Source organism: Cavia porcellus, unplaced genomic scaffold (genome assembly GCF_034190915.1).
Source record: "Cavia porcellus strain 051 isolate PalLab524CR breed Dunkin Hartley unplaced genomic scaffold, mCavPor4.1 scaffold_38, whole genome shotgun sequence".
In the NCBI taxonomy this organism is placed as follows: domain Eukaryota; kingdom Metazoa; phylum Chordata; class Mammalia; order Rodentia; family Caviidae; genus Cavia; species Cavia porcellus.
Window position 1 is genome coordinate 9,940,909 of NW_026947521.1, and position 11,860 is coordinate 9,952,768.

Consider the following 11,860-nt stretch of genomic DNA (forward strand, 5'->3'; position numbering starts at 1 on the left):
GGGCAGGGTGATGTATGAAATCTCTCAACCAGATGGAAATAAGAACTCCTTCACCAGGATTTACAGCTGTTAAGTAGTGTAGCTGTCACTTTTCTTCAAGTTATACTAACAGCAAAAGCACAACCCCTGTGTGGGGTCTTCAACTGACCTATTTACTTTCATGGAAAATGACAAAAGCATTAAAAAGTGCTCAATACACACAAGGAAAAATAATAATGCTTTTTTTCTTTTCAAAACACGGTTTTGCCATGCAGTTCAGGTTAGCCTTTAACTCACAGTGATTCTCCTGCCTCAATCTCCCCAGTGCTGGATTACAGGCATGCATTAGCATTCCTGGCTAATGCTGCTTTTTAAATGACAAGAACAGTAACGACTAACACGTACTAAACACTATGCCAGGTTAATTCTAAGCAGCCAGCCATTAGTTCATTTAATCTTCACACAACCCCTGAGAGACTGACATCACTATAACCCCATTTTACAGATGGAACTGTGCTTACCTTACTTAAGAAAACTCAGGTATAGAGCTGGAATTCAAACCCATTTCTACCAGTGTCCAAAGCCTATACTCTTTTTCTTCCTTTATTAGTGTATGTTACTCTTGATCACACTACATTATGTAGTTGGCACTCACTGGATTTTAGCATGAAGTTTTTCAATGGCTTATAATTTCCTTAAAATGATTTTTTTTTCAGATTTAAACCTAAGGCCTTGGACATGTTAAGCAAGCACTTTACCACTGAACTACATTTCCAGACTTTTTTTTACTGTTGTTTTGAAGACAAGGTCTTACTAAATTGCCTAGGTGGCCTAGAACTTGTGATCTTCCTGACAGCCTTCCTAAGTAGCTGGAACTATAGGCATACCAAAACACCAAGCTAAAATGAACAAGTTTCTCACCCCAGTACTGAGGACTGAACTGAGGATCTTCACAATGAGTTATGTATCCACTCTTATTTTTTGAGACAGTGTTTCACTAAATTGCCCAGACTTGTTATCCTCCTACCTAGGCTTCCAGAGTACTGGGATTAAAGGTGTATGCAGCCATACCTGGACAAAAATAAATATTTTTGATAATACATACAAAAACCAACAAACAATGATTGTACTTGAAACTGTGGTGTTACCAGTATAAATATTTGGATGGGAAACAAAATCTATCTGAACAAAAGCCCTGAATCCCTGCGGCAATGAGATTACCATTAGACTCATTATAGAGTACAAGAGGACAAGGCAGTGGCTCGGTTCAAATTCATTTTAAGAATGACAATAGAGGTCTTCTGAAAAATAAACATCTAAATAACACTCTCAAATCCAAAAATACTTTTCTTTTAAAGCATCATTTTATTAGGCCATCTAACCTAACATTTTGATATCAGAGAGTATGGTATCACTTTCTAAGCACTGAAAAACTTTACATTGTAACATGGAGTCAGACACTGCAGAGCTCTTACCAATTGAAAGCGTGAATATTTTCATAGGACATACTATTAAAAGCAATAAAATGGCACCCTTAACTATATAAACTCAAACTCAAAAAATAGCCACTTCTTCCTTGAATTCAATTTACATTCATTTGGGTCAACAACAGGCTGAGCTTCACTTTCCTGGTTATGTCACGTGACTGAATTCAAGGGAAAGGCTGTTCTCTGCTGTATTTAGAACACATATCATAGGGAGCAGCCAGATGAGACTTCGTAGGCCTATCCAAAAACCTTGCTTTAGTTGCTAAGAAACTACAATTTCACCATATTATAAATCATTGGAAAGAAACTATGCCAGCTGAGATTTAACATGTAAAATCAAGGATCTTCCATCTATTGTGCAAAATGAAACCAAGCTATTTCCATACATCAAGTAGCTGAAATCAGAATTAGGCTTAACTCATATTAAAACAGATTTTAAAAAACAGGTAAGACAAATTAGACTAATTCTATTCTGCCTTCCAGATTTCACACTTGAGGAAAAAATTTTAAAAAAGCACCAGTACAGTTCCATACTCAGTGTAAGAGACAAAAATGTTTCTTCCTGACCCTTGCTTGCAGTGATGACCCAAGGACATAAAGTATACATAAGATTTGAACAGTACAATGTGTTACAACAAACACATATTTAACAGTTTTTTCAACCGTGATAAATTTTTACTGTAATCTTCTGCAATTTAAGCTAGTTCTCCATACAAGACTCCATTCTAGTGACCGATTTTTTCAATTGAAATCACATATAGTTCACTCCTTTTTAAAAAGACTAACATTGTTTAAGCATAGTAATAAACAGATTATAAAATAATTTGTGATTCACTCTCTCGTACTGACTCTCCATAGTTTTGCACATAAAAATATTTTTAAACCTCAATAGCTGTTTCCACAAGAGTAGAAGAAACACGTTCACAATCAGCAACTGAACTGTAACACCTGTCTTCTAATAAGTATGTTTCATTTAATTCCCCCTCGACGGACTTCCCAGCATTTCTCTGGTTCAAAATTCAATTCCCTCATTTCCACTGTACCTTGTACATATCCTAAAGACTACTTTCATCTTTCTCAAAAATAACACCTCTTCTTCGGGCTTGAAACTTTCACATCTCAAAATCCACTTTCTCTGTCTCCCTCCCGCTACTAATTGCCCTCAATCCCACTACAGCAGTTTCCCAAACTCACCCTTCACACTGCAAACCAACGTGACATCCCCAGCTTCTTGCATTTTACTCTCTTCCCTTATTTTTCGTCTCCTCCACCCCCCCCCTTATAGCCAAGCACCCTTACTTCTCCAGTATTTCCCCCACCTCATTTTCAATCCTTTCTCTCCATCCTCTGCTCATTTTCCTCTCCTTATTTAGAAACTCCTTTCCGCTACCCTCGGACGCCCAGCACTCCACCCTGTTCGGCAAACCCAGCCTCTTCCCCCAGCTCGAGTAGAGACACTGCTGCTTGTTTCCAGATCCCCTACTGCAGTCAACCCACTCCCTCACCTTCCTGCCCACCTTCCCTCCACCTCCAGACCCAAGGATCCCGATCTTCTACCCCTCCCCGGGCTCCCGTACTCAGCTCACCATCAGGGACTCCCTTCCCCTCTTTTCTCCCTGATTTTTAAGGGTCCTTGTAGGATCCCAGTCGACGCCAGCTCCTGGGAGCCTCGACTTCGGGAAGACTGGACGACACCCCTCCGACGCCTAGCACACAGACTCTGGTCCCCCGCCACCTCCCCCAAGAGCTGCGTCCCCTCCTCGCCCGCCCCCGCTACTCCACTCCTCTCGCTTTCTCCGGCGCCAGAGCCGCTCCAGTCCCCGCCATTGCGGGTCGCACCGAGCGCCCCCACGTCGGCGGTCGGCGGCCCGCGCCCCTCCAGGCCCCGGGTGGCGTCTGCCCCTCAGACCTGGCCCTCAGCCGCCGGCGCCGCTGGCCCCCGCCCGCCCCCGGCGCCTCACTTACCGTTCTGAGCAACGCCCGGCCCTGGGAGGAGGGAGAGAGAGACCAGCACCAGCGAGAGGGCCAAGGCGCTAGGGAGCGAGGAGCCCGACATCCTCCCTAGCACAAGACAGAACAGCGAATGGGTCGGGGCGGGGGAAGGGAGGGGAGGGAGGGAGGGGGTGGGCGTGCGCGCGAGGGAGTCAGCGAGGGAGGCAGCCGTGGCTCGGCTCCGTCCTTCCCCGTCCTCCTCCAACCGCCGCAGCGCCCAAGCCTCGCGAGACCTTCGCTCCCGGCCGTGGGCGGCACAGGGGCGACAGCAGCAAACATCGCGAGAACACGCGGCCTGGCCATATTCTCCCGCCCCTGGGGCCAGGCGTCACCGCCCCTGCAGACGGTGATTGGCCCAACTCAGGATAGATCAGGTGCCACAGGCACTTCTGGCCACGTGACGGGCGCGGTGAGACTCCGCCCACTCGCGCGGGAGGGTGCGCTGGGGAATCAGCGGCAGCTTTGCTCTTTAGAGGAGCGTAAGCGCCTGCAACAGAGAGGAGATACTCGCAACTCGGTATAGGCCTTGCACCTCTCCTCCCGGTCGTGGGTCGAGGCCTTGGCTGCAGAGCTGATCCACCACGCCCGCTTTTACACTTTCCTGTCATTGTTCCCCATCAAAAACCTGCCTTTTCTGCTTTCTGGACTTTGGCCATAAGCCTCTAGCCGTCCTCTCTTGTGTCGCCTGCTGTGGCCTCTGTTACCTTGTGCCTTCTCGGCTCAACGTTTGCATCCCTGCCAGCTTGTTCTCCTTTCCTGTCCTTGCCTGCTCCCCTGCCCCACCCCCATTTTGGCCTTATTTTAGCTTCACAGGCTCTCAGGACCTGAAGTTCAACTGGCCTAATTGCATCTCCATAGATACAATTCTACAGGAAATCATCTTGTGTCCGCTAATGTGAAGTCTCAAAGCCTTTGAATGCAGGAGCGCCTATTGAATAGTTGGAACACGGTGCGGAAAATACAGTTCTAACTCTGGATAAATTTGTAGCCCGATCCAGTAGGGGGACTGAGGAAGGGTCAAAAGACCTGTGCACAGGAAAGGAGCCAGCAAAGCCCCCTAGATGTTGATTTTCCCGTGGTCACTGCTGGTTGCATGAAAGTTGGGGAAATGCTCTTTTTGAAGAGTTTTGTACTACCTGCAGTGCGCTTGATCAAGAGTGACAAGAGAGTTTTCTGTTGCTTAGCACATCCTTGAACCATGACGGACATCCTGGAGAGGCTCTGTGGTGTGAAACTCAGAACCTGACTTGATTCAAAAACAGCTGGGAAACCTGTAGGAAGGCACCTCTTACAGTCTCCCAAGCTAACATGAACATCCAGTGGGTTCCAGACAGGTTTCTAGGAAGGGTTAGGACAACAATTATGCTATAGGTCAAAGTGAAAATCGTACTGTTCAAAGCCTCGGGTGTGTGGTTGACCTGTGTCTCCCTCTGAACAAAGGCCATTCCTCAGACAGCTCTGTACAAAGAGCCTGACAAGGGCTGACCATCATAGGGCCAAGACACTCAGCTGATGGTAGTTTCGGTTTTTGCATCCATCCTGCCTCATAATAACCATAACAAACATCCCTATTTGACCTCTGTGACTAGGGTTCCTCCTGAAATGATCATGGTTTTTATTGTGGATAGGGAAACTGAGATTGAAAGGACATAACCTGCCCAAATCTCTGAGCATTTGTGTTATTCGTTAATGCCAGTTAGTCTGGTTTACCTGCTTCTAGGTTCATGATTGAGATTCAGGATGGCCTGCAATTTATTGCAGCCTATAAAATGAGAATTGACATATTTATGAGAAATGATGTCGTTTTCAAGAAAAAAGCCTTTCATTTTGGCATAGACAGGGTTGTGTATTCTTTCATCTTAATGATCAGTAATTGTGATGGTGAGTATGTGTCAACATGAAGCTATGGTCCTCCAGTTACCATAATAAACTGAGCCTTCTCATTTACCCACACAGTAAACTACGGAGACTGAGCAGTTGCCAGGCCTACCCTAGTTAGCAAAGGATGCAACTCCAGTTCTTCCAAAACACCCCTGCCACCACCTCTAGTGTCTAGTTATGTGGCCTGGTTCTTATTTACCTGTCAAATGGGGTTAATGATAGTTCCAACCTCACAAGACCAAAAAAAAAAAAAAAAAAAAAAGAACAAAATGTATGTGCAATGTTTAAAACAGTGTCTGGTACATACTAAACACGCTGATGTTGGTAATAATGTTACTACAGCTAGCATCATCATCCGACTAACTCCAACCCTGAATTCTTTCCAGGGTATCATGCTTACCAAAAGTGATGGATTAAAAAAATTTCATGATGTTACCAATTAAGAAAAATACGATTGTGAGAAACTCTTTTACTCTTTGGTGATATTTTTATCACTAAATCCCACCAGATCATAGCTGTAGCTGTAGTTTAGAAAACACACGAATAAGTAAAACCTTACAATAATTCAATAACTTCTTTTAGAAATATAGATTGTTTTGTTAAGATTTACATATGTTTTAAAAATTCTCACAAGTCTTCCTTTGCCAGAGGATGTCTGAGCTCCTGGCAATACCTCAGAAGAGCCCTAGAGGTCCTCAGAGCTCAGGCTGAGACTCCTGTCTTGCAGGTTGATGTTCCAAAGTTGGTAGCGCCCCCTGGTGGAGATATCTGTAATAAAGCCGTCGCCATTGAAAGGCTGACAAGGTTTGGTGTGGTTCACTTGGCCATTGGAAGAGCATCAGTCTAGAAGATGTACTAGTGGTGTTCCTAGAGTTGACCTTGAACTTACTAATGGTTTTCCTCTTCCTCTTGCAAAGATCTCTGCAACTTGAAAGCTCTTGCCATTCAGTTATACCATACCATCTATCCTTCTGACTTCCCAGTCAATGTGATCTTTCCCCTGCCCCTTCCAACTCCCAGCATCATCCTTGAACTTCAAGGATACATGTTAATGACCTGTTCATACTCTGATCTTTCAGTTCTTTTACTTTCTCATTTCCAACAACTTTCTCTTCAATTGAACCATTCCTTCCAAGGTCAAACACCTGAACACTTTAGTCACCCTCTAGAAGAGCTCTAATTTTGTTCAACTCTACCTAGCCTTTCTGTTCCTTCTGTTAGCACCTCATTTGCTATGTCTTCAAACTTACTGAGACTTCTAATCTACAAATCCACCAGCTTCTTGTTTTCCCTTCTTCATTTCCCTCCTGGTTTAGAGCACATGAAGCATCATTATATCCATTCCCTTGCTGCCAGTATTTTCCTGGGAAAACCACAATCTGGCTGAGTACTACCATCAGGAAGGAGGTTTGAGGCCTGCACTGGATAGCTGATTGTTACCAGAGAAAAACAACATAAATAAGAAGAATGACTTCACTTTAAATTCACAATTTCAGGCCTTAGAAGAGTGCTCAGTCTCACCCAGGAATCTCTTTCTAATGTGGTAAGTATAAGTTTGCAACTGTATATGAAAGGTCTCATTTCTACCTTATATGTCAAATTTTCTGAATACTTTTTGCTGAGATGACATAAATTCAATTGGGTCATTGTGAATCTTTCTCATTATTTTCTCAAGATTGTATGAAATTCCTGGGGTTTTTTTGCAGCCCAGGACATTTACTTTTATTGCTGTTACTAACTTTTCACCACTGGTTACCCCTACAATCCCTTGAAAGTGTTTCCAGTTGCTCCACATCCCACCATGTGGTTCAGAGCTGTTACTACCCCTGCTGCAACCTCGCTCCACATCACATTCCCTTTCAATTATTGTGATTGCTTTGCTGCTTCTTACATTGGCGGGGGCCTCTGTGGATTGTGTTGTATTTTTCCAGAATGCCCAAGATTCCATCCTCTTCACTTAGCGAAGATGTCATCTTCCAATAATTCCTATTATGAAAATTATCACCCAAATGAAGTACCACTTCTTATGTATGAATTTAATAATTTTTAAAACCTGACAATACCACATGGTGGGATGTGGTACATCTGGAACTGTCATACACAGTTAGCATGCATTGAAAAGTGACGGCTCTACCTTGGGAAAGGGTTTGGCAGTTTAGCATAAATATGTATCTTATCTATGACCAGCAGTTCTACACGTGTTATCGGCAGGACCCAAAAGAAATGAAAACACATGTCCACAAAATGATTTATACAACACTATTCATAACCGTTGTACTCATAAGTGCCAAAACAAGAAACAATCTGAATATGGTATTCATCAAAGGTGAGTAGATAAACAAACTGGAATATTTATATGAAGGAATAGAACAAAACAATTAACTACTGGAACTTACAGCAACAGACAAATCTCAGGAAAATAATGCATCATGAAAAGTGTATATAGTGTGTAATTCTATTTATACAAAGTTCTGGAGGAGACAAAACTAATCTCTGTGGCAGAGAGAGCCATCTCAGTGGTTTCCTGGGGGGGTGGGAAGGAGATTGGAAGAAACCTAAGAGAATGGTTTAGAGTGATCAATCTAATTTGTGACAAGGGTGATGGTTATGCTAGTGTTCACATTTGTCAAAACTCACTGAAACCATACTTCAATTTAAAAATGAAGCCGGGTGTGGTGGCCCACACCTATAATCCCAGCACTTGGGAGGCTGAGGCGAGAGGATCACTGCAAATTTGAGGCCAGCCTGGGCTACAAAATGAGTTCAAGGCCAGTTTGAACTGCATAGTGAAACCCTGTCTCAAGTAACAAAACAAGCAAACAAAAAAACCCAGGTCATCTCCTGGCCAGAGAATGGCCAGAGAAACCATTTCTGTCTCTGTAACTCAGTCTTCACTACTGCATAGACACATCACTCTGTGTAACCCTTCTTCATAGCTCTTACCACACCTGGAATTTCACATTCCTTTGTGTGGTTATGTGACTTGCATCTGGTTCCTTTAGACCTCCATGAAGAGGGAATGATGACTCAGTGTCTAACACGAATCCTGCCAGCCATAGTGCTACACGCCTGTAACCCAGTACTCAGGGGGCTGAGGCAGGAGAATTGCCTTGAGTCTGAGGCCAGCTGGGGTATATAAGTGAGTTCAAGGCCAGCCTGCATTACATGAGACCCCATCTCAAAAAAAAAAAGGAGAATCCTGACTCTCAGTTTAGGCTTTTCCTACTCTAGCAGTCTGATGATGGGATTGTGTCAATGCCTCATGGCCCAGCTCCCGACCTGTTCTGAGAAGCTATCTCTATTCACTGTTTATTCCTTCTACAGATGTCCAGTGTCCACTCTGGCCAAGGTCTGGGAATACAATGATGAACACCTTGTAGTGCACAGACATTGAACAAAAATGATGCATCTCCTCACTTAATTGTAACTTTGGTCTATGAGAAAAGGGGACAGAGCAGCTATCAGAGAATATGTTACAGGGATACCTCAATGAGTCCAACGTGGAAGGAGTGGTCAAGAAAGGCTCTGCATCTAGTCTTCAGAGGAATCCAGGGTCAGGGAGCAAGGACGAGGTTAAGAACTTAAGATTTCAGTCGCCTAAGAGGAAACGTGTAGTTTCTTATAATGACATCTAGTCCAGAACCATCCATTATCAATGGAGGGAAATATCAAAGCTGAACAAATAGTTAAGCTGCCTGTCAGCCTAACCATGTCATTTTTCAGCCCCATATTTTTTTTCTATTAATGACATTTTGTTTAGTTCCTTCCTCCAGAATTAGGTGTGCAACAAGGAATGAAGAGATGGATCTCTTGGGTTAGAACATAAGTGAGCAGAAACTCTCCCCTGAAGCTTTCGGTGCTGGTGCTGTATCATGTGGAAACTGAAGGAAACAAAAAGAACAGGTATCACTGTGGTGGTGAAGGAGAACTGATTCTCATTCCACTTAAGGGGACGCCACTGATTGCCAGGTAACTAGTGTTCAATGTTTCCTCCTCTCTGCACCACTGAAAACTGTTGCAGCTAGGTTTGGTGACACAAACCTATAATCCCAACACATGGGAGGCTGAGGCAGGAGGACTGCCACAAGTTTGAGGTCAGCCTGCTCTACATAGGATATTCAAGACCAGCCTGGGCTACACAGCAAGACCTTGTCTCAGAAAAAAGAAAAGGAAAAAGAAAACTACTACCACCCCTTAAATGATGGTTAATTTTACATGTCTCCATATCCAACCTCACTCCTCCTCTAAAATAAGAGCTTCTTGCAATGACCTCTTGCATGCTGCAGCTTTTCAGGGTTTGGGAGGCATTTCCCCACTCACTATGCCATTATTTCACTTAGTTACCACAACAACCCCGTTTTATAAACAAGATACCCAGGATCAAAAAGGAGAATGACTTGTCCCCAGCCCCAAGATGACAGGGAATAAAGGCAGAATTTGAAACTATATCCTTGGGACCCTAAAAGGAAGTTGCTGAGGATGGCCAAGTTATCACCCAAGGGGGACAGTCTCTTGCAGTAACCCTCTTCAGGGAGCATGAATCTTGAGGAAAAAGCAGTCTCCTGATCCAGCCCGTGGATCAATCCGTGGATCTTGCCTGGAGAGAGAACGAGGATGGGGGCAGCGCAAGAGGAAAGAGAGATGGAGACAAGATGAAAAGTTCCAATCAAGTCTCGTTTATTCAGGAAGTGTACATGGCTTATATAAAGTCCAAGGGAATGTGGCTTTATAGGATAGGTCAGTTTAGATATCCTCATATGACGTGGACTTATCAGATTAGCAGGAAACCATGCGTAGGCAACTAGCGAAAGCGGAAGTACGTAAGCAGGAGATGATTATGGGTAATGTAGGCAGACATGAAGATCATGGGAAATGTAGGTGGACATGGCAGAGGCCCACAGGAGGGCGAGATAAGGTAGCAACAGTGAGATATGCCGCTCCCTACAGTCTCCTTGAATAAAATCTCAATCCTGGGGCTGCTAAGGTAAGCATAAGGCTGGCTCACCTCCTGGTTGGAAATTTGGGGTGCTTATTTTTTAGGAAGGACCTAAGCTCTCATCTCTCCTCTGATGACAAATGCAGAGGCGGGGCTGAGCAACACAAAGGCAGAGACAGGCTCTCTCCTGGATAGAGTTAGATATAAAGGTTTAATATTTAACATGCTGGTAAGCCTTGGTTAAGGGTAGGCGCATGGAGATCCAGATATCTCTCTTACAAAGGTGGTGTTGGAGAACAAGGATTACTCTTGTGATAACAAGTGTGCTAACACTTGGCCCCTAAATTTGGCAGACCTGTCTAGTCTGAGCCACTGGTAGTACATGAAAAACACAAGTCTCCCCCCACCCGTGGAAAATTTAGGGCATCACAGAGAAGCCAAGCCAAACAGCTGCTCTCTGTAGACAGCAGGGCTCAAGCCTGCTCAAGTCTCTCTGCCACAATTGTTTACCAGAAAACACTCCCAAGCCCAAGGGGAAAAGCAAGCAAAAGGAGGCTCTGACTATTCCAGTAATGAAGTGATGCCCTGTGGCTATGCATTAGAATCTTCAGGGGGCTGGGGAAAAAATACCAGCTAGATATACACTAATGTCTGGGTCCCAGGCAAAGGGGATCAATTTGATCATCTAGAGTGGGGCCCAGCCTGATTATGAGAGTAAACCTCTCTAATGTGCTCTAAGTGTCCTGAACAGTCGTGCTCTGATACACAATAGAACACCTGGGGAACTTTTAGAACTCCCAATCCCTAAGCCTCAACAATTAAATCAGAGTCTCTGGAGGGAGAAGGGAGAATCAAGTATCGGTGTAGTGTTAAGATTCCCCAGATGACTCCAATATCAAGCCAATATGGAGCGCAGGCATCAGTGCAAACGGAGTAGCACTGATGTTTGAAATTTGTGCAGAGAATCGCAAGGAAGGTTTATTAAAAGACAGGCCCCACCTCCATAGTTTCTGATTCAGTAGCTAATAGGTGACCTGAGAATCTGCATTTCACGATTCTCAGGGTGCCAAACAGGCTGCTTTGGAGACCACACTTTGAAACCTGACCTAAATGTTTATCTCACCAGGAACAGGTACAGTGAAGCACCTTTCATCCCTGAAGGTGCATAGAGAAATAATTATACCAGAATCAGCCAAATTGATCGATATGGTAGATTTTGCTTTTGAGTATCTATTTTTTGCAGTATTTGAAGCCAAGGGGAGAAGCTTGAGCTACATCTCAGCCCTTAATTTTTAGTTTGAGAGACAGTCTTGCCAAACTGCTAAGTCGCCCAGGTTTGGCTGCAACTTGTGGTCTTCCTGCCTCAGCCTCCCAAACTGCTGGGATTACAGGTATATGCCACATGGTATTTTAAGGAGGTTTTGGTTCTGGGTGCTGGTTTTAGTGGAGAGAATTTGTCACTGTCTATTGTCCAAATGCCCTAGATGCTATCAAGTTCGCTGATCTTCCTATGGCTGGGAAACTCATTCCAGATACTTCACAGGTTAGTGGCTGATTACTGCTCCTACGAATTCACCTTTTCTCC

At 44.2% G+C, this 11,860-nt stretch overlaps 1 protein-coding gene across 2 annotated transcripts in view; it reads right to left on the reverse strand.

The window, feature by feature from the left end:
- Positions 1-3,762, reverse strand: part of Nptn (neuroplastin) — a 64,985-nt gene extending 61,223 nt beyond the window's left edge. For both annotated transcript variants that reach the window (XR_010045644.1, XM_003462200.5), the window contains exon 1: positions 3,432-3,762. Coding sequence is in view for 1 of the 2 variants with exons in the window: in XM_003462200.5 (XP_003462248.2) it covers positions 3,432-3,522 (91 nt within the window). In the remaining variant the exon portion in view is untranslated. The remainder of the gene's footprint in view (positions 1-3,431) is intronic.
- Positions 3,763-11,860: the final 8,098 nt, after the last annotated feature.